This window comes from Malus sylvestris, chromosome 9 (genome assembly GCF_916048215.2).
Source record: "Malus sylvestris chromosome 9, drMalSylv7.2, whole genome shotgun sequence".
NCBI lineage: Eukaryota > Viridiplantae > Streptophyta > Magnoliopsida > Rosales > Rosaceae > Malus > Malus sylvestris.
The window spans coordinates 15,804,988-15,825,800 of NC_062268.1; the positions used below are offsets into that span (position 1 = coordinate 15,804,988).

Here is a 20,813-nt window from a genome sequence, read left to right on the forward strand (position 1 = left end):
AACAACTTGTATGACACAGGTTTACTCTTACAGTGTCGTTTTGTGCCAATATAAGGACATGTAGAAAAAAGCTAATACATGTCATGTATTATTAGCACGGAACGTCACGTGACGATAAACTCGTGCTATGCAAGTCCTTCTCCCGGGAAATGCTGAAAGAGATGTGGTCCTTCCAGCCTGAATAATTGTTCATGTTGCATCCATACATAGGTGAAGAAATTGTTAGGCAGACAAACAGTACACCCACACATTTGTTTATTATACCTTTCACAGATATAATATCAGTTCCTATAAAGTCGATTTGTCTATTCTGTCACACATGAATTCATATTAATTATTTGTAAGTATGAATATACATAGCGATAACTTCTCTACAAGTGCATTAGAAGTTTCAATCTATATATCTAAAAGCTTAGAAAATTATCTTATGTTCTAGTGTACGGTATGCACCAAATGAATGAAGGATTAGACGTGTAGCCAATGATGCAATAAGCAAAAGATCCAACGGCCAAAAAATTTAGTATGTTGTATACACCAATGCATAATAAAAAAAAAACCCACACTCTCCTTCATTGAACACATAATATCGAACACAAGAATAAACGCTTTTAATCACTTAATCTCATGTCATCTTTTGCCGAAGGGAAGGCCAAACCTTCCGGTCAATTTCTTAGAACTTGTATTGCACTGAGTTTTTAGCCACTGCTCAATTTAGTTTGAAATTCAGAGACCAAGTAATTCACCTATCCCAAACCAAAGGAAAAATACAAAATTTCCATCAATTTTTAGGACCATTGCCATTAAGCCCCTGCTATACAGAAATCTCTAAATATCTTTCTCCCACTTGTATCCATTAGCTGGTTGGACGTCGATCTCAAAATGTCCAAATTATCACTAATAGCAGCAATTTTTTTCTCTAAAAGTCCTTTGCATACTCATTTGACACTTTTATGCTATTTAAAAATGTATTAACTCAACTCACTTTTCAACCAACTCCTTAAATTTCATCTCACTTGAAAATATTCATATCTTAACTTTATCTTATCTTATGAGACCCCAAATTTTATTTTCATACTATTTATTAAACAATACTTTTGAATAAAATACATTGTGAATCCCAATTTGCTAACTTGAAGAAGTAGTAACTTATCTTTTTAGAGATGCTTTTAAACTAGCAAGTGAATATTGTAATTAAAAACCATTTAACTTACTCAAATTAGCTTTTTATCTCCAACAACATTATCTGTTAGCAAACTTTGATTATATATTTTTTTCTTTCCAAACGATATAGAAACTTTGATTAAATTCGAATCGAAACGTTTACTTCAGAAGTCAAAATGTGAACAACCATTCTTGTTCAAACTCATTCCAACTATGAAGGCAATTCAAAACCCAATCCACTTATTTTCTAAAACAACCTTCTCTCTTATTTTTCTCCAGATTGACTCTTGAATTGAAGATGAATTTTTTGAGTTCGACTCTTAAAAAATATAGTTTTGGTTGTTTTGCAGCATCACTTCAGGATGCTCTTAGATCGACAAAAATACTTTCGAATATGGAATAAAGGTAGTTGATGAACAGTAACAGTATGAATCCAGTTTTGACATTACATCTTTGGATATTGATGGAGAACTAACAAAAGTTACATCCCTACCAATAGAAAATCATAGCATATATACAAAAAGAAAAGGTTTTGAACTATGGTCTTTTCTACCGTATCTCCACCTGCTCAGAAGTTTCAATTGACGAAAACTCACGTTCCCTTTGCTTGTGCAGAATGAACTCTTTTGTGTTCACCTGAACAAGCAGCGCTCATATAAGTCAGTGATCAAAGAACACTCAAAAGATCATTATCTTTTGGGAGAGGAAGAGAAGTGATTGTTCAGGCTAATTTGGTATTGTATCCCGAGGACATATCTAATAATATCGAGATAAATAAAATACTTATTAAGAAAAAAAAATACAGAAAAGTAATTCCGAACTGATGCATAAACTGCATACTTACTTACATTAAGAATAGTTATATTTGTGCCAGCCCGAACCTGAGTGTCAGCCCCATGCCATGGAGCAAGCATAGTTAACCACCAGTTTACCATCAAAACCAAAATTCTGCAATGTTGATAAAGACAAGTTAGTAGAATCCTGCATTTATCCTAAACAGGTTGAGCATAACACATCACTAGAATCTTAACCACACTTAACAAATGATGCAATTTATCACTTCCCTCCACCAAAAGATTTTGGAACTGATAAACTGAACCACACAACTTTAAAAATCAAGTTATAATAATATTTCTTGAGTTATACAAACTTACATTATACAGATCAATCACCAATTCATCTGGGTTTGGCGAGAATGCACTGTTTACATATACAAACTGCAAAACCGGGAAGATGAGATTAGGACACCAAAACTTATCGACTACTACTACAATTATCTAAGGATACAATGATGAGATCATTTATCATTTACCAAGGTCTCCTTGTGAAGTTGCCTTCGTAGAAACTCAATCACTTTAGCAAACTTGTCGGTTCCAAGAATCTATCCATTGAGGAGAACTGAGTTTCATATCCCATTACAAAACTAACAAAACAGAAAAAAAAATTTCAAGTGCCAGTGGCACAAGATTTCTAGAAGAGGTAAAAAGCAGCTGTTTGAATTTAGATGTCCCGACATAATATCTATTGTTTCTTTTAATCCATTGCAGAGACAATGCAAGACAGATGAAAATGCATCAACTCCCATCATTAAGTATCATTCAAGATATATTCCATTATACTACAAACTTTCATTCAATACGGTATGCAAAATTAATCCTTTCCTGTCATTGTACCGATATGGCTAAAACTTACTCTTTTATCACATTCACATGCCTAAGGCTATTAAGTATGGCTAGAGATCTATGAATTAACCAGAATTCTAGCATGTCTCAATTCATAGAAAGAACTACCAGATTGGTAATCAAGCAAGAGCAACAAACATAAAACCAGAGACAAAAAAGTAAAATTAAAAGAAGCAGGGCTCAAACGTAGTGATTGAAATCTAAAATTTCATAGAAAGTAAAGGGTTAATTTCACTTTCAACATCCCATATGGAGATCATACCGAATCAGATTTCTATATAGAAGCTCATATAAATCAGCAGTGCAAATACAAATGCCCTAAACAAATCTAAAGAATTCCAACAATGTTATTGAAACAAAAAATCTTCATCATAAACCATGATAAAATAAATTGGAATACAATTTCAAGATTCATGAACACTACTGTAAGTCTGTAACCACAAAAAGGAATACCTTGAATTTGGATTGCTTGAGTATAGGAGCATCACCAGTAGCTCTCAGATGAACAACCACTGCACAAAATTATAAACCCAGAAAATAAAAACACCATCGATCAAAGAACAGAAAACCCAATATCTAAACTGATCAAAACAGTTTAAAAGGATTTAAAACCCCAATTAATCATTGAGAATTAATGGGTTTTCGTAAGAAATCCAAAAGTCTCACCTTTTTTAACAGCACCCGGAGACTCCGTGGTAGCCATTGCAGACGATCTCCGATCGAACGCCTCAAATATATGGTAATTGAGTTTAATTCAATTGAACTTTGTCAAAAAAATGGGAGTTTCAATTCGATTCTGTTGGGACCGGAATTTGAGAAATGGGGTTTCAAAGAGGCTTTCCTAGAACCGATACAGTTTCTATTGGATTTGGAGCTTCGTCGACTCGGCCCGATCTGTTTAAGTTTGAGTAAATTGTACAAATGGTCCCTCAACTTTAATCAAATTGGAGCAATGGTCCCTTAACTAAAAATCCATTACCTTTGGTCCCTCAACTTATCAAAACGTGCAGCTATGGTCCCTCAACTAAAAGTCCATTACCATTGGTCCCTGAACTTTAATTCAAGTGGAGAAATGGTCCTTTAACTTTAACCCAATTGTAGCAATGGTCCTTCTAATATAACTCGTTTTAACAAATTTTTTGACATAGTTGACGAAAAGAACCATAATTATACACTTTGATGAGTTAAGGGACCCTAATTATATAAATAGTCATTCCAACATAGCTTATTTTGACAAAATTTTGACAAAATTGATGAAAAGGACTATAGCTACACATTTTGATAAGTTGAGGGACCAATGGTAATGGATTTTTAGTTGAGGGACCATTGCTCCAATTTGATTAAAGTTGAGGGACCATTTGTACAATTTACTCTTTAAGTTTGGTTCATTGGCTTGGACACATTAATTAATTAATTATAATATTCTGACAATAAATAAATAATTACTATATTTTAATATAGGTATGCTATTGGCAGTGTTTGAAATTTCTTCAATATGGTTGATGTTCGAAAATTCAGAAAAAGATATGAAGAGGAGGGTGAAGTCTAAATTCACTATGTATCGGAAATTTTTTTAAATTTTTGCTAAATTTTATAGATTTCTTCGATATTTCTAGCATATCAATTAAATATCGGAGAAACTCTTATATTTCATCTAAATAGTGTTTGACATTTTTAAAATTTTCATTTTAAATACCAATCATTTCTGACAAAAGCAACTGTTGGGGAACTTTTAGGTTGATGTGGATTTGAGCTTTGAGAATGTCCTCTTATCTCCCTTGGTTTGGTTTCGTACTAAGTCCCAGAATATCTCGAAGGAGTTAGCTTGTCTTAGGAAATATCCCGGTTAGATAGATGCCTCGAAGATGACATGATTAAGTAAATAATGGCTTGCTCAAGTGAGGCATGATGTGGAATTTCTTATGTGGTATTTCTTGGTTCTGTCTCTGTTCTCCATTTCCTTGCTTAATGGCTCTCCCCTTCCTTTTGTAAGTGAAGGGTTCTTCTCTAGGCTTCAAGGGGATCTCCTTTTGTGGCTTGGTCTTCCCCTTCCTTTCTCCCTAACTCTTATACTATTTCTCTTTTGTTGTAAGTTATCTGTACTGTTAAAACCTGCATTCTGCTTCTTCCCGAGGCACGGCTTTCTTGGGCTAGCGTTTCGTAGGCGCTACTTTAGGCAACGCGCCTCATAGTTTTCACTCGTTGATTGTTTGTGCAAGCAAGGAAGGGAAATCATTAAATGCCTGACTTGCTGAGCTTAGAGTGCATTTAATGTTGGAATCTAGTTTAGTCCTAACTAAGAGGTTGGCTTGCTAGGGAAAGAGGCAAACTAGGCTAGTTATCTCTCAAACTTACCCACGTGGAATACAAAGGTTATGGGCTTGGACTTTTGGCTCCCAAGCAACCCAAAGTCTTTTATAATCTTGACTCCACATAGGCCCAATGAACTCCTGTAACCATCCACACCACAATTCATGTGACTTGGGCTTATCTTAGCATGAATAGTGATTAGCGTGATAAATAGGCATGGCGTAATCCGGTCTAATTACCGTAGCATGGCATGTTCGTAAATATATTTCTTCCTCAATCCCGCACCTTTGCATTATATTTGGGCTTGAATAGAGACTTGCATGACAATTGGGCTTCAAGGCTTGGTCAAGTTTGCATGTGACATTTTTGGGCAGCAACATTAGCCCTCTTGATTATTTGGTTGTGAAAGACCTTGAGTGGGCTAAATAATCAAACTCAGGCCCAAGAGATTTTTGAACGTGTACAATTCCTTTTTTTTTTATGTAATATATTTGAACGAACAATTTTTTTTAGTTGTATATACTTAGTTTCAATTTTACAATATAATTTTTTTAATCTTCGTATTTAATATTTTTTATATGCAATTATTTTTTTAATTGATTAATGAAGCTTTTTCATCTTGTAATAATTTTTTTTTTCTGTAGTGACAATTATTTTTCGCTAATGCGGTAAAGCACCATAGTATAATATGTATATCGCCATTGTGGTAAAGCACCATATGTATAATAGGTATAAAATTGTTAGTCTTACGTTAATGAAATGGAAGGAGAAGAAGATGTGACAACTTGAATAAATTAAAACTGGCCCATTTCTTTCATTGATTTTATTGCAACAAACAACTACATACAGTAGAGAGAGAGAATTCTGAGGAATTATTTTTTTACACAGCCTCCTACTGTAGATCACCATAAAATATAGTAGCTAGACTTCTCAATGATCAAAAACTTGGGCCGTTGTTCCCATTGACTACCAGATAATCAAAGTCAACATCATCATCGTCACACGTACACAAACATAGACACAATAATTACAAGTATTTTTCTCATAATTAATAGGGAATTATGCATATAATAAGCTAATTAGGGTTTTGAAGGTTGAACTAAGATATATTATTTGATTAATGATCTGTATTAATTATCTACGAGCCAGCAGTCCAATTCAGATTCAATGATAGGAGCTTTGGATGATCGGAGATCTGGGCCATGCAACTTATTACTCGTGTCTTCAGTGGTAGCAGCAGCAGCAGCTTTACCAGCTCCCTCATTGTTATAGAGCACAGAGAAATCGACATTAAGAAAATCGGATAGAAAATTCTCGTCCATCTTAAAATCCACCAAAAACTCACACGAATTATTGTTTTCATCGTCCAAAAATGACATTGGTAACAAAGGTTCATCAATCCCCACCATTGGATTATTCACCGCCTGGTTTAGTGTTGGTGCTGCATTGACCACTTGTTCAGTACTGTAACCAAACTTTTGGGACTCATGGGGCAAGACCACTTTTGTGCACCTTGATGCTTTGGTTCTGACCACTTTGGTGCATGAAATATTTGTACTAGGTTTAGGTGACAGCGTAGGTTTTGGTTTTTCTTGGGTTGGTCTACGATTTCCATCAGAACATGAGCGACCTTCAACTTGAATTCTCTTTCCAATTGTAGTGTTCCAATAATTCTTGATTTCATTGTCTGTTCGGCCTGGAAGCCTTCCAGCTATCAAAGACCATCTGCACAGATAAGATAATTTTAAAAAATTTTATAATATAAGGGCAGTGGATCCGAAATTACCAAAGTAGAGAACCTAACTCAAAATGAGTCGACAAAAATAAAAAACCTCAATACATTATGTTATTTCACGTTGAGACATTTCAATTGAAAGTCAAAGTTTAGTAAATTCTCATTGACGGTCAAAATTTAAATTCGTGTATTCCAGACTAATACGAAGAAAAACTCGCACAATTTTTGTTAAGGAGTAATTAGGTTTTCATCCTTATTTTTACTACTCTATTGATTAAAACCTTATTACTTTTCAATTTTTGATCAAGGTCCTTTGTATTAATAATATCATTAATTATTTCAATAATAAAATATTTTTTATTTCTAAATATATTCATTTAATATTAAAAATATTACAATTAGTATATTTATATTTATGGCTAAATTTTTTATCATATATTTTTATTTTTAGTTTGTACCCATTTTTAATTTGCAACCCTTTTTTAATTTGTACCAATTTTCCTTTCAGTTTTAATTTGTACCCATATATTAATTTCTTTTTGTGCCCATATTTTTTAAAGTTTTATTTGTATTGTACCCATATTTTTTTATTTATTTGTACCCATTTTTATTTTTGCTAAATGTACCCATTTTGAAGAATGTATCCATGTTTTGATACAATAATTTTTTGGTTATTTTTTATGAATGTACCCATGTTTACACACACACACAATAGTATATTTATATTTTAATATTTTTAATCCCACAAATTATGGTTTTTTATTTAAAATCTCATTACTATAAACAACTATAAATTTTAATTTTTAATTTAAAAAATATAGTAACGTACATAGAAATAAATTATCAATTAATTTCAGGGACTTGGATCAAAAATTGAAAACCAACAAGGTTTCAGTCAAAGACTATTCATAACTAGGGACCGTATCCAAAGTCTCCCTAATTATAAACACCCCCCCAAAAAAAAAAAAAAATAATAATTACCTGTTGCCCAGGAGCTTGTGAAGCCTGATGATGAGCTCTTCTTCATCACGAGTGATGTTTCCTCTCTTGATGTCAGGTCTTAGGTAGTTCAACCATCGCAGCCTGCAACTTTTGCCACATCTCTTGAGCCCTGAAAAACCCATATATGAAATGTCGTTACGTGATCTACATTTTCTTTTGAAACATATACGTACAGGGAATGAACAACTGTTTGTCACAATTATATGTTTTAATTGTGCAAATTTTGCTATAGTGGAACGAGACCCCTAGTAAGAAAGGGTTCATGAGTGACACACACGCAGATATATGTATGGTTGTATCTCACCTGCTCTTTTGGGAAGGTTTCTCCATTTCCCTTCACCATGATTTCCGATATATTCAGTCAGTACTTTGTCTTCCATAGCTGTCCATGCTCCTCTATTCAACCCCTCATCCTTTGAACAACAAGGACTCCTTCCCATCTATAAGCCGCCCCTATAGAATTAAGGAACCCTAAAATCTCTCTCTCTCTCTCTCTCTCTCCCTCTCTCTCTCTCTCTCTCTCTCTCTCTCTCTCTCTCTCTCTCTCTCTCTCTCTCTCTCTCTCTCTCAGTGTGGCTCTCTAGTGGCAATACTAATGACCGACTTATTCTGGGTAGATCATGAGAGCGTGGAAGACTCAATATATATATATATATATATATATATATATATATATATATATATGTATATACTGAGGCATGCATAATTTTTTTTTGGGAGGGGAACCGATTCACAATATCATTAAGGGCAATTGGATCTTAAAATATTCCGACGCATAAAGAAAAAGAAGGGTCATGATTCAAGTGTGTAGGTTGCATGTGATTTAGGGAACCTTGTTTTTGCCTAACATTTTTGCTAGTATTAAAATATATTAAACTATTTATATAGTACAAGATAAGTAAAGATATTAAATTGTGCATACGCTCAATTATTATGTATGCCTGCATTTCTGTAATTATGAGTGGTGATCATGAATGATACCTTTCCATCCGCATTTCATTTTCCTACAGCTGAAAGGACCGTTAAATCCCGATAAAAATAATAAATAAAAATTAATAAAATAAGCATATATAAATTCGATTGACCTGAATGCCTCTCATGGGCTGCTTAATGGTAACTAACTTTCTCACTCGCCCTTGAAAGTTGGTTGAAAAAGAAACAAAAAACAGCTCCCCAACATGTGCGGAACATCCTTATTCATGTGTGCATTGGTGTTTTTTTTTTTTTTTTTTTTTTGGAAGAGTGTGCATTGGTGTTTGAATTGGGAAGCATGGGCCTGTTCATCCCTTTAATGGGGAGTGGCCGCATCTCCCTTTGTTTCACTGTATAAATGGTCGCCATTCTCAACCACACAATTTGACCACATCATGCATGACATCATTTAGGGCATGTGAAGTTCATGAACGTTTGATGGTCATTTGAAAAAGATAATTTATGTTTTTTGTGATTGGTTGCGTTTTCAAATTGGTACAATAAATTATTGTTTAAACGTGTGATCCGGTTTTTTGAACTCTATCATTGAATTTTAAAAGTTATCCAGAGTTTTCTTTTGAAACTTTAACGAAAAATTCATGGTAATATTTATTTTAATGAAAAATCACATTTTTACATTAAAAAATCAATCATTGCCCACCCAGTGCATTGGTGAGTTTGTGATGCATAAGATAATATAGGAAAAATGGAACAAATTTTAGAACATAATAAAAGAGAGTTGCTAGATCCACCCTGACACATCCCGACCTAGATCGAGGCATGCTGACCGTCACGTGAGGGTGACGTAGCTATGGGCGCAGTGCGGAAGAATAACGATATAAAGAATTGCGAATAAATAGAAACCAAACTGACTAAGACACTAGATAATATAAGGTGAAAGACGAGAATAAGTGTGACTACACATAACCAGAGCGTAGGTATCCTAGGTGCAGTCCAGTAGGATAGTTACAAATTATACAATACCAAAGATGGTCCTACATTAGTGATAATCTGTCAGAGCTGCCGTGAATTCCTCGTGAGCCACCAACGAGAACTCCTACCTAAAACCTGGAGGGACGCAAAACAGAGGTGAGTGGGAAAAAACAAAGTTTTTCAAAACCATTTCATTTATCAAAAGTAGTAACCCCTCACCGTAAAACTTGTATAATTCCCAAAAAATAGCATATACGATTATATCTCAAAATTATATTCAAAATAGCAAATCCACCAAATATACCATGTCAAATCTCAGAAAGAAATAAGTAAGCCAGGTGAAATCAATCAATATGAAATAGTTTGCAAGCCGGAGTCACATAACGTGACCTGTATGGCTGGGTCTATAACTCATCAACTAGTTCTCTGCATACAAGTCGGAACCACCTAAAGTGGTATGTATGACAGGCTGGGTGTAAATAAATACGCTCAAGTGCTACGATCACGTGAAGGCTGTGCAAAGTATCGCAAGTCACCTACGAGTCGGAACCACCTGAAGTGGTTTGTACGACAGGCTGACACCTACGTTGGATCTAAGGTGAGCATGTGGTGCGGGAGGTGAACGATCACGTGAAGGCTAGTTCCTGTCCTCGGTCAGAGTACTAATACCGGGGTGCAGGATAATAAGCTCGAAATATATCTCAGCACTAATGTACTCACTACCATCAATATACTCACCTGAAACTTACCTAAGCGTCCACAGTGTCGAGCAACAATATGTATGTAACTATAATAATGCACAATTAAACATAAAGAGTATTTGACATGGCATTTCAAAATATCAAAACCATTTAATTAAGTTTTCTGGGAAATAAATAAATAAATATATATATACTGAAAACCAAAAGCCCACTCACTGATATGTGGAAAGGTCGTAACCCCCAAGCCTTGCTTGACTACACTCGTCCTCAAAATAAGTCTCACCTATATGCGAAACAACTATTTAAACGTTATTTTTTAAGCACATAAACAAAACTAGGTAATCACTTCTCATACATTGCTCAAATGGGGTTTTTGAATATACCACTGTGACCTACTCAACCCCACAAACATCCCTATATTTTTAGAAAAAAATTTCGATGTCCCACGCGCCCTCATGTGCTGGCCAAGGCATGGCCAGACGCCTCGCCCCACCCACGCGCAGGCACTTGCCTGGCACACTGACGGATTCCCTAACATCGTTAGGGAATATTCTGTTAAATATTAGAATATACCGTTAAAGATACCTGATGCAGTAAGAATATTCCATCAACTTTGACTGAATATTCCCTTCCTTCTTCCTTGGTTCGCCGAAGTCCAGTACCGGCTACCGCTGCTATCGTCGGATTCTGGAAAAAACTTTAAACTTCAATATCTTTCTCATTTCTACACCAAATTTCACAAATTTTATACCAAAATGAAGCCCTCAACAAGTAGAACATGATCGTACCTTTCAATGGTCCTAAAATCAACGGAAACTCGCCGAAAAAATCTTATGAAAATCGGCCAAATTTGCAACTCGATAAACCCGAGTGTTCTAACGTTAAAACCACTCCAAAATTGATCCAATGTGCTAGTAAAGTAAAAATATTACCTTCTTAAGTCTCAAAACCACTTAAAACCCACTAAGGGTATTGATGAGTTCTTGAGCTCGCAAGGAGTAAGAAAGTCACCTTCACAGCCTTGATCCGTGACTGGTGAAGCTCGTTGAGAGGTTGACCGTACACTTGTACGAAAAATGGGAAAAAATCCGAGAGGGAGAGAAGGAGAGAGGGTCAACGGGTTAGTATGGGTGTGTTTGTGGTCCAACTTGGGTCACCAACCAAAAACAAGGAAAATCTAAGTCTTAATTAAATCCAAATGATTAGGACCTAAAATGATTGGTCCAATTTCATAGCCCATTTACACACACACAACTCAACACTCAAGGGTAAAATCGTCATTTCCACGCTATCAACGACAAACTAATATATACATTCGGGACAAGCTATGACACACCCTGTTGTTTTATTTTCTCACCCACGTTATATTTACACCCACTATAAAAAGTTAAAAAATAAAAAAATTATTTTCCTACTCACTATTATTCCTAAAATAACCCTTAACATACATATATATATATATATATATATATATATATATATATATATATATATATATATATATATATATATATATATATGGAAGTGTTATTGACACTCCAAAAATCTCATTATACGCTCCTCACAAGTGTATTTTTCTTTCCAAATATAGAAAGTTAGGAGTGTGGAATGAGAATTTTGGAGTTCTAATAACAATTCCCTATATGTATATATAATTAGAGGTAAACATTTCCCTTAAAAAAAGAATATACACAAATAATATTACTCTATTCTAATCTTCTAGAAAAAAAAAAACCAACATCTTCTAATCTTTAGCATGATGTACACGTTTGGTTGGGATTGAAAATGGAGAAGCTTACTCAAGTAAACCATCTCTCAAGCCCGAACCTCTAGGGTTTTTTTGCAAGGAACGTATGTATGTGACAAAAGAGTGAATTGACGAAAATGCCCTAGAGGCTAGATCATTGACTTTAGTTGACCATCATTTAGTGACGCATGCAAGTTACTATTTTATCTTACCGTATTCACGAAGTACTTGACGGTATGAATGCGTAGGCGCAAGCATAATCGAAGTTGGGGCTACGATGAAGATTTTACGGAACTACAAATCCGAAAAGTACTTTTGTAAAGATTACTATTTATTATTTTATATATTTCTTATAGTTATTATATTATTATTTTAACATTATTTTGTTATTACATTATTATTTAATATTAGTTGAGGGAAAAGGACGAATGAAAGAAGGAAAGAAGAAAAGAAAAGGGGGGAGAGTTCTAGGAGATAAAGGAGAGAGATTCGGCCAAGGGGAAGATGAGAGAGGAAGAAGGCGGCCAATGATAAAAGAGGAAAAGAGGAGAAAGGAGAGGAGAAAGGAGGGGAGGGGAGGGACACCGGATCCCTTGCCCGGTTTTTTTCTTCCACCTGACCTATTGGGATTCATGGAATCCGGCGACTTTCTCGTCATTCTTCCTGCAAATCAAGGTAAACCACTACCTAGAAACAATTCCCTAGCCTTCCCTCTTCCATTTCCAACCAAAATGAGAAGGAAGTTGGTTTTAATTTGGTGGAAAACTCCCCGACGGGATTCACGGGTGTCGGCGGCAATTCTGTCGTTTCTGCAGGTGCTACCATCGATAACCACCCTTGTTAAACTCTCCTTGAGGCCTGGATCAAAGCCCAAACAAGTTTGGGGTAAGCAGAGCTATGATTTTGACGAATTGAGGAACACCCAAATTCTAGAGTTCAGGCTGGTTCATGGTGATTTGAAGCTTTTCCCGGCCAAATTGGACTTGGCCATAGGTATAAAACTTGCTCTACTTGTTGAGATCTTCATTCTTGGCGGAGATCTGACCGTTGGATCGTTCCGAAACTTTAAGTTGTTGTTCTAGAAGCTTATTGAAACTCTTGGGAAGTTAGGAATCCAAAATCCAAGGCGAGGATCTTCCAGATCGAGTTACTTAGGATTGTGGACCTTACAGTTGACATTTGACCAACGGTGGACTTTTGGTCAATAGGTTACAAATCATTCTAGAATGTGCTTGGGGATGTGTTTTATGTAAGTTACTGTTCTATCGATAAGAATTCTGAGACGTGATTTGATATTTGTTTTTGGGGACGATCGCTTGTGACACCTCGATATTCGTGCTAGAGAGTTGTAGCGCGGACTTCAGGTGAATGAGTCTTTTCCTTTTTATAGTATATATATAAGAATGATAGTTTCCATTTATGAATTTGAAAAAGAATTTCTCATGTACACCTGGATTAGACTAAAGTTTATAAGAATTAGAAAAATTAAGGAATTTATGAAATATGCTACATCTTATAGGAAGCATAGGTATGCTTATAATCTTTGATGCCATAATTATACCAATGGCTATGAATGTTAGTATGTTGATAAGAACTATCGAATCACTATGGCATGACTATATTTGTATTATCTGTTCATCGTTTGTTGCACCTGGTGTTAGTGCTCACCCAGGGCTAGGGCCAGTCTTTCACGTGTATGTTCACATTTGCACCTCACGTTCGCTTTAGATCCAAGTAGGTGCCAGTCCTATCGTACAGGTTGCAATAGGTAACTTCGACTTGTATGTGACCACAAATAGCACCAGTCTTCACATGATTGTAGCACTATAACGTATATTATGATTACACCTATTCCTGTTCATGCCAGAATACGTCTGCATGAACTCGTGTGTCAGCATGTATCGATGAGCACCCATTAGGATATGTTGCTTATGTGAGATTTTGTGATTATGGATGTCATGTCTTATTTACGAGATATTGTGCCGTAATGAATTCTTGAGATTTTGAAGGCTACGGTAAGTATTTTCATACTATATGTAGTATGTATATTTTGGAAACTATACTGGTTTTACAGCAAGTGGTTACTATGTTTTCGAAAAGGTTTTTACAAAGATTTGTTTTTACGCCCAATCACCTTTGTTTTTCGCCTCTCCAGGTTTTAGTAGCTGAGCTTTCTTGTTGACGAGGATCCTTGGAAAATCTTGGTATTGAGATTACCTTCGTTGGTATGATTCTCATCCTACCTTAATGTACTTTACTTATGCTCTGACATCACGTGTGAAATGAGTTCATTCCCATTCACAAGCGCACTTTTAAAATTAGACACTTTAAGGTTTAAATTTATACACGTTTTCCACATCACTACACTTTATGGCTTCGAACCTTCCAGGTGTCGGCCAACACAGCTCGATTCGGAGTCCAAGTGGGCATTCTAGGTCGGGGTGTGTCAGTTTGGTATTAGAGCATAAGTTTGGGCAGTATTGTGTTCATCACCCGCGTGATGTAAGCATTCTTGATTCTTGAGCCTAAATGTTGAATCTTGCCACCTTGTCGAATCATGAAAAATGTGTTAGCTTTTCTTAAGTTTTAGGTTTCACAGATAACTTATCGACCTTTTAGAAGAACATTTTGGTGACTGCATCTAAATTTAGACAAAGAATGTTTCTACCAAGGAAAATTCCAACTTAGAGACGAGTTTGTGGCCCTGAAGCAGGGCCAATATGTTGGTAATTGAGTACCACTGAAGACTTTACCATCCACCAGTCATCATTACCAACCCTTTCGAGATAAGAAACCAAAAGTAGTTTTGATTCCTTGGCAGTACCCGTTAGCATACCATAAATTAGAATTTCTACAAAGTTTACCTCGTCAAGATTCCAGAAATGTCTTAAGCGACAAGCTATTGCTAAAGTGGTAGCACTCGACGGAAGAACATCTGGGAGAGAATCACTTTTGGTCCCTGATAGCACTAATCTTTTCAAACGCATTAAGGATCATTCTGGATTTTTGGGAGGAAAATTTTACTTCGTTGAATCCTATTTCGAAGTAGATATTTTTAGTAATTTCCATTCATAACCTAGGAACATTTCAACCAATATTGGTTCCAGGGTTCCTTTGGTGCTATACTCGTCATTTTGACGAGCATAGGCACATGTGTACGAGTTGTTATAATTACGGTCAGTAGAAATCCCTGAATTAGTAAGTATTTTCCCTAAAATTAATGAAACCACCTCACTAGACCAATTCTTTGCATGCTTTAATTAGCCTAAAGTGGCGCTACTAATTGATGATACTGTCTGATATCTAGGAACTGTCAACCAATATTCAAGCGGTATGATTTCTGATACCGGATACATGCTAATATCTGGAAGTGATACCTTCATGCCAGAATGTCGTTTCATAGTTTCAAGGTAGCAAACAATATCAAAATATCGTATATGCGTTAATTAGCAGCGCGACTGATAGACCGATTAATAGTGACTACCTGAGCCGAAGAAACTAAATCATGGAAACTGAGGAGCAAGTTTTGTATTAGGACAGTAAACTCATAGTTGTTTTTACCTGATCATCTGGCTAGGTAAACAGAACATTTCCGACTAGTCACATTTTCGATCATTTCCACATGTAGACAGTAGAATCGAAGTACAAGTTAATTTCTCACTGTTAGAGTGAACTGAGTATCGAGAAAGCTATGAAGACCTATTCGCACTTAGCGTAGTGAAAGGAAGTAGTATGGTACGTCCGAGGACGTACGCCTCTGGCGTCATTTTCCAAAATTTTACCTGGGATATCACCAAATGGTGGAGTGAAGTACACCATCGATACACTTTCTCCTACTATACCAGTTTTTCCTTACATCCTTTTGAACAAGTCCTACATCATTGAGAGAACTTAGTTGCAAAAGCTTACTAATTAGATATTACCCAACCAAACACCTTATCTAGGAAACCTTGAACCTATTTGCGAAGGCGAAAGACCGAACCTTATGATCGTACTTAGATTTTAGCAACTCAATCGGGTGATGATTAAAACCGTTAATATCCGTACTTCGAATTACTGGTCTACCAAACTAACCTTTGTAACTCGAGTTTTTCTCCATGGCCTGACGATTTCATAGTGGTCTTATCGATGACCTTCTCATCTACCTCAATAGTGAGAACAAATTCTCTAAATATCAATAGTCAGCTTTATACCAAATTTTTCAAACTTGATTAGAGCAGGTATGTTTCTTGGGAGACATGCTCTCAGTGGACAATGTTCTTTTCTTTTCCCAAAAAGATTGTAGTGGAAGGAAGTTGAAACTCTCACAAAGTGTTGTGAAATTAGAGATATCTTTTATCTTATCAATTTTATCGACAATTTGTTAGCGATTTCTAAGCTATAGTGTTTTTCTTCACATATCAATTAAGGAAATTTGGTTTAGTGGTGATGTGGATATGAATAAAGTTTTTGACAACCGAACTATTGTCTCACCTCACCTTTGCTTTACACCTTTCAATGACATTAATCATTTCGAAATCCTCGACGACGTTTTCTCTGGATGTTTTGGTTGTGTAAATGCAGCATGAAGGAGTATCGATATTGCTTCCCAACGATTAGAACTGTTCGAAATGAATTATCTTACCCATGACCTCAAGTCAACAAATATCATCTTCATTTGAAAACTGGATGACTTTTCTTGGTGGAGAAACTTGTCAAAATTTTTTACTAAGCTTAGACTTCTCAAATACACATTCTCTTAAAAAGAGTTAGATTCTGATAATGGCAATGGAAGAACCAGGACAACGTCTACGATTGTACTATCGTGTATCGTCCTGGTTGTGCAAAAAGACATTAATTACCCTTGAAATACTTTCAACCAGTCCTATTCCATTTTAGTTGGAATTCACGAGCATTGGTTTGACGTTACTTACAAATCATCAAGAAATTGTTCGAGTGGTTATAATCACTTTCTGCATTCGAATGAAGATGGGAAATCTCACCCTAAGTTCATGGTATGAGGCATCTTGTACATGTGGGGTTATGATGATGTTTCAGTGACCATCGACCAACTTGACAAGTTAGCTCATTTTCTGTTGGTCCAGAGGGACTATGTTTAGACCACTTGGTAAAATTCCTCATTCTTGAAATTATCAGATTTTTCTGGCATTTAGACCAGCGTCTATTTTGATTGTGATTCCATATTTATCCTTTGTGCTGGAAGGCATTCTGGTCAACCTCGGGTATGTGTCTACCCTACTACACTTCGTATTGTTTCTGGGGCAGACATATCATCTAGAAGAATCACTCTGATGTTGAAATTTTAGTTGTGATCAGTAAATCTTCAATCACCCAACAAATACTCTACTAAACGAATTTTTACTGTTGGTGATTGAATGTTCTAGAAGCTACCGTTGTAGCGAGATGTCATGCATTAATTTCAATTACCTTGTATTCTAGATTTGATGGACTTGTTTGACCCTCAAATTCTTGATTGTTCTTCTTGGCATCGTTTTGCTAAACTCGAGGGAAATTCAATATTAACCTGCTCACTATGGCGTTATGAACTGCATTGTTTGGTTATATGATGTGTGTGTCACTATTATATCTCACTGTGACATGTGTTTCATTTCCAAGTCTTGGGAAGCCTTCTTGAAGGCCATATGTATTAAACTTTGTCACGTACGACATTTCACCCTCAAACTAACGATTAGTCTGAAATGAGCTACTCAAACCTAAGTGGACATGTTGCATTTTGTCTGTTCTACAATTAGCATGGGTGTAACACATAGTTATCTTTATTTTAGTTTCTTGTAACTACGGTTACAAGTTTGGTTTAGTTATGACATCGATGAGACGTAATGTGGAGATTTATGCATAGTACATGAGTGACAGAGGAGTATTACGAACATGTATTTGAATGATCGAGATTACGATATAGAAAAATTATTATTATTGTTGATGTTACCCGTGAGGTTAGTGCGTGAGCACGATTGAGACTTTGATCAGACAATTTATATGTATTTCCCAATGAGGGGCAAGATGGTAATATTGCACCCTATGGAATTTGTTACTTACTTATTGAGACAACAATGAGTTGTCGATATTGTGGGCTGCAGACTGTAGTATCAATAACTTATTCGTTGGTTTCGTTAAGTAAGTAGACAATTAGACTGTCTACTTTAGTATTTTTATTTATTATTTATTTATGGTTTGAACATAACCCAAAGTTACTACATACATATCTTTGGAGTACGTGACCCGACGTGTATGTAGGTGAATTTTTTTCTATTTTCAATTCTGATTTCGATACAATTATTTTAACTTCATTTTATTATATACGTATTTTGACGATATGTTGCTATATATCTATTGTTGACTTGATGTTTTCATAAAGGATTTTATATTGTAATATTGCACTGAAGGAGAATGAAAGTTTGAGTTTGGAGGCATGAAAGAGGGATCACTGCACTCCGATCGTGACATAATGACATTTTCTTTTATGCAACCGCTCTACCTTGATTTATTCTTTATATATTTTATTTCTATCTCGAGTATTTTATGTATAACAAGTTATTTCTTTATATATTTTATTTCTATCCAGCCACTTTCTCGTCGGTCTTCCGGAAAATCAAGGTAAACCACTACCTAAAAACAATTCCCTAGCCTTTCCTATTCCATTTCCACCCAAAATTAGAAGGAATTTGGTGGAAAACTCATCGATGGGATTCACGGGTGTCGGTGGCAATTCCGCCGTTTCTACAGGTGCTACCGTCGATAACCACCCTTGTTCAACTCTTTGTGAGGCCTGGATCAAAGCCTAAACAAGTTTGGGGGCTGCGGAGCTACGATTTAAACGAATTGAGGAACACCCAAATTCTAGGGTTCCAGAAGGTTCGTGGCAATTTGAAGCTTTTCTCGGCCAAATTGGACTTGGCCACATGTATAAAACTTGCTTTATTCGTTGAGATCTTCATTCCTGTAAAATTTGAGAATTTTAAAAAATAGTTGAATTTTCCGGCTAGTCGGGGTGTGTGGCAGCATGTGGGCCGAGGCACCCCTAGACCTTCTTAGGCTAAATTTGATACCCCAATTCCATATATGAAGTTCAATTGACGAAATTCTGTCGTTTGAATCTCGTTCTATTAAGGTCCGCCACTTGAATAGTGTAGCAAACAACGATCCGACCGTTAGATCATTACCAAATTTTAATACGTAATAGTACGTAATATTTAAGGATATTAGGAATGGATTGGGAATCTGACGTACGGATATTCCTGGATGGGTTTTCTAAGTTTGTAAATCTAAATGTTGGCTGCCACTTAAGTTTAGCGATTGGCGAAGATCCGACTTTTGGATCGTTCTAAAACTTTAGGATGTTGTTCTAGAAGCTTATTGAAACTCGGGAAGTTACGGATTGGAAATCTGAGATGCGGATCTTCCAAATCGAGTTAAATAGGATTGTGGACCCTACCGTCGACCTTTGACCGATGGTTGACTTTTGGTCAATGGGTTACAAATCATTCTAGAATGGCCTTGGGGATGTGTTTTATGTAAGTTACATGTTATAAGAATTCTGAGATGTGATTTGATATTTGTTCTAGACAACGATCGTTCGTGACGCCTCGATATTCGTGCTAGGGAGTTATAACGTGGACTTCGGGTGAGTGGGTCTTTTCATTTTTATAGTGTGTGTGTGATTGATAGTTTCCATTTATGAATTTGAAAAAGAATTTCTTACGTACTCCTGGATTAGACTAAAGTTTATAAGAATTAGCAAAATGACGGAATTTATGAAATATGCTAGATCCTACGGGATGCAAATGTATGCTTATAATCTTTGATGTCATAAGTATACCTATGACTATGAATGTTAGTATGTTGATTAGAACCATCGAATCACTATGACATTACTATATTTTTGTTATCTACTCATCGTTTGCTGCACCCGGTGTTAGTGCTCGCCTAGGGCCAGGGTCAATCTTTCACGTGTATTTACGTTAGCACCGTATGCTCGCCTTGGATCCTAGTAGGTGTCAGTCCTGTTGTACATGTTGCAATAGGTAACTCCGACTAGTATATGACCACGAATAACATCAATCTTCACGTGATTGTAGCACTAGAGCATATATTATGATTACACCCTGTCATGTTCATGTCAAATACCTCTGCATGAACTCGTGTGTCAGCATTTGTGATTATGGATGTCATGCCTTATTTACGAGATATTGTGTCGTAATGAATTCTTGAGATTTTGCAGGCTATGGTAAGTATTTTCTTACCATACGTAGTATGTATATTTAGGAAACTATACTAGTTTTACAGTGAGGGGTTACTATGTTTTCAAAAAGGTTTTTACAAAGATTTGTTTCGCCTCTCCAGGTTTTAGTTGCTAAGCTTTCATGTTGAAGGATTCTTGGCAAATCTTGGTATTGGGATTAACTTCGTTGGTACAATTCTCATCCTACCTTACTGTACTTTACTTATGCTCTGACATCACGTGTGAAATGGGTTCATTCCCGCTCACAAGCGCACTCTTAAAATTATGCACTTTTGGGTTTAAATTTACAAACATTTTCCACATCACTACA

At 35.9% G+C, this 20,813-nt stretch overlaps 2 protein-coding genes across 4 annotated transcripts; both read right to left on the reverse strand.

The window, feature by feature from the left end:
- Positions 1–1,534: 1,534 nt before the first annotated feature.
- LOC126583802 (ubiquitin-like protein ATG12) lies at positions 1,535–3,750 on the reverse strand. Of its 2 annotated transcripts, none has more exons than XM_050248325.1 (6): positions 3,510–3,750; positions 3,297–3,355; positions 2,474–2,542; positions 2,316–2,378; positions 2,010–2,109; positions 1,535–1,797 (listed from the first exon to the last, which is right to left on the reverse strand). In XM_050248325.1, exons 1-5 carry the CDS (start codon positions 3,544–3,546, stop codon positions 2,050–2,052), a joined length of 288 nt encoding a protein of 95 aa, XP_050104282.1. In that variant the 5' UTR covers positions 3,547–3,750; the 3' UTR covers positions 1,535–1,797; positions 2,010–2,049. The 2 variants fall into 2 exon arrangements, with proteins under 2 accessions (XP_050104282.1, XP_050104284.1); XM_050248327.1 differs by having other exon boundaries at positions 2,006–2,109.
- A 2,195-nt stretch (positions 3,751–5,945) lies between these two features.
- Positions 5,946–9,099, reverse strand: LOC126583799 (transcription factor MYB1-like). 2 transcript variants are annotated; one of them, XM_050248323.1, is made up of 4 exons: positions 8,424–9,099; positions 8,195–8,367; positions 7,870–7,999; positions 5,946–6,878 (listed from the first exon to the last, which is right to left on the reverse strand). In XM_050248323.1, the coding sequence occupies exons 2-4, from the start codon at positions 8,328–8,330 to the stop codon at positions 6,284–6,286; spliced, it is 861 nt and encodes a 286-aa protein (XP_050104280.1). In that variant the 5' UTR covers positions 8,331–8,367; positions 8,424–9,099; the 3' UTR covers positions 5,946–6,283. The 2 variants fall into 2 exon arrangements, with proteins under 2 accessions (XP_050104280.1, XP_050104279.1); XM_050248322.1 differs by having other exon boundaries at positions 8,195–9,099.
- Between the last annotated feature and the right edge of the window lie 11,714 nt (positions 9,100–20,813).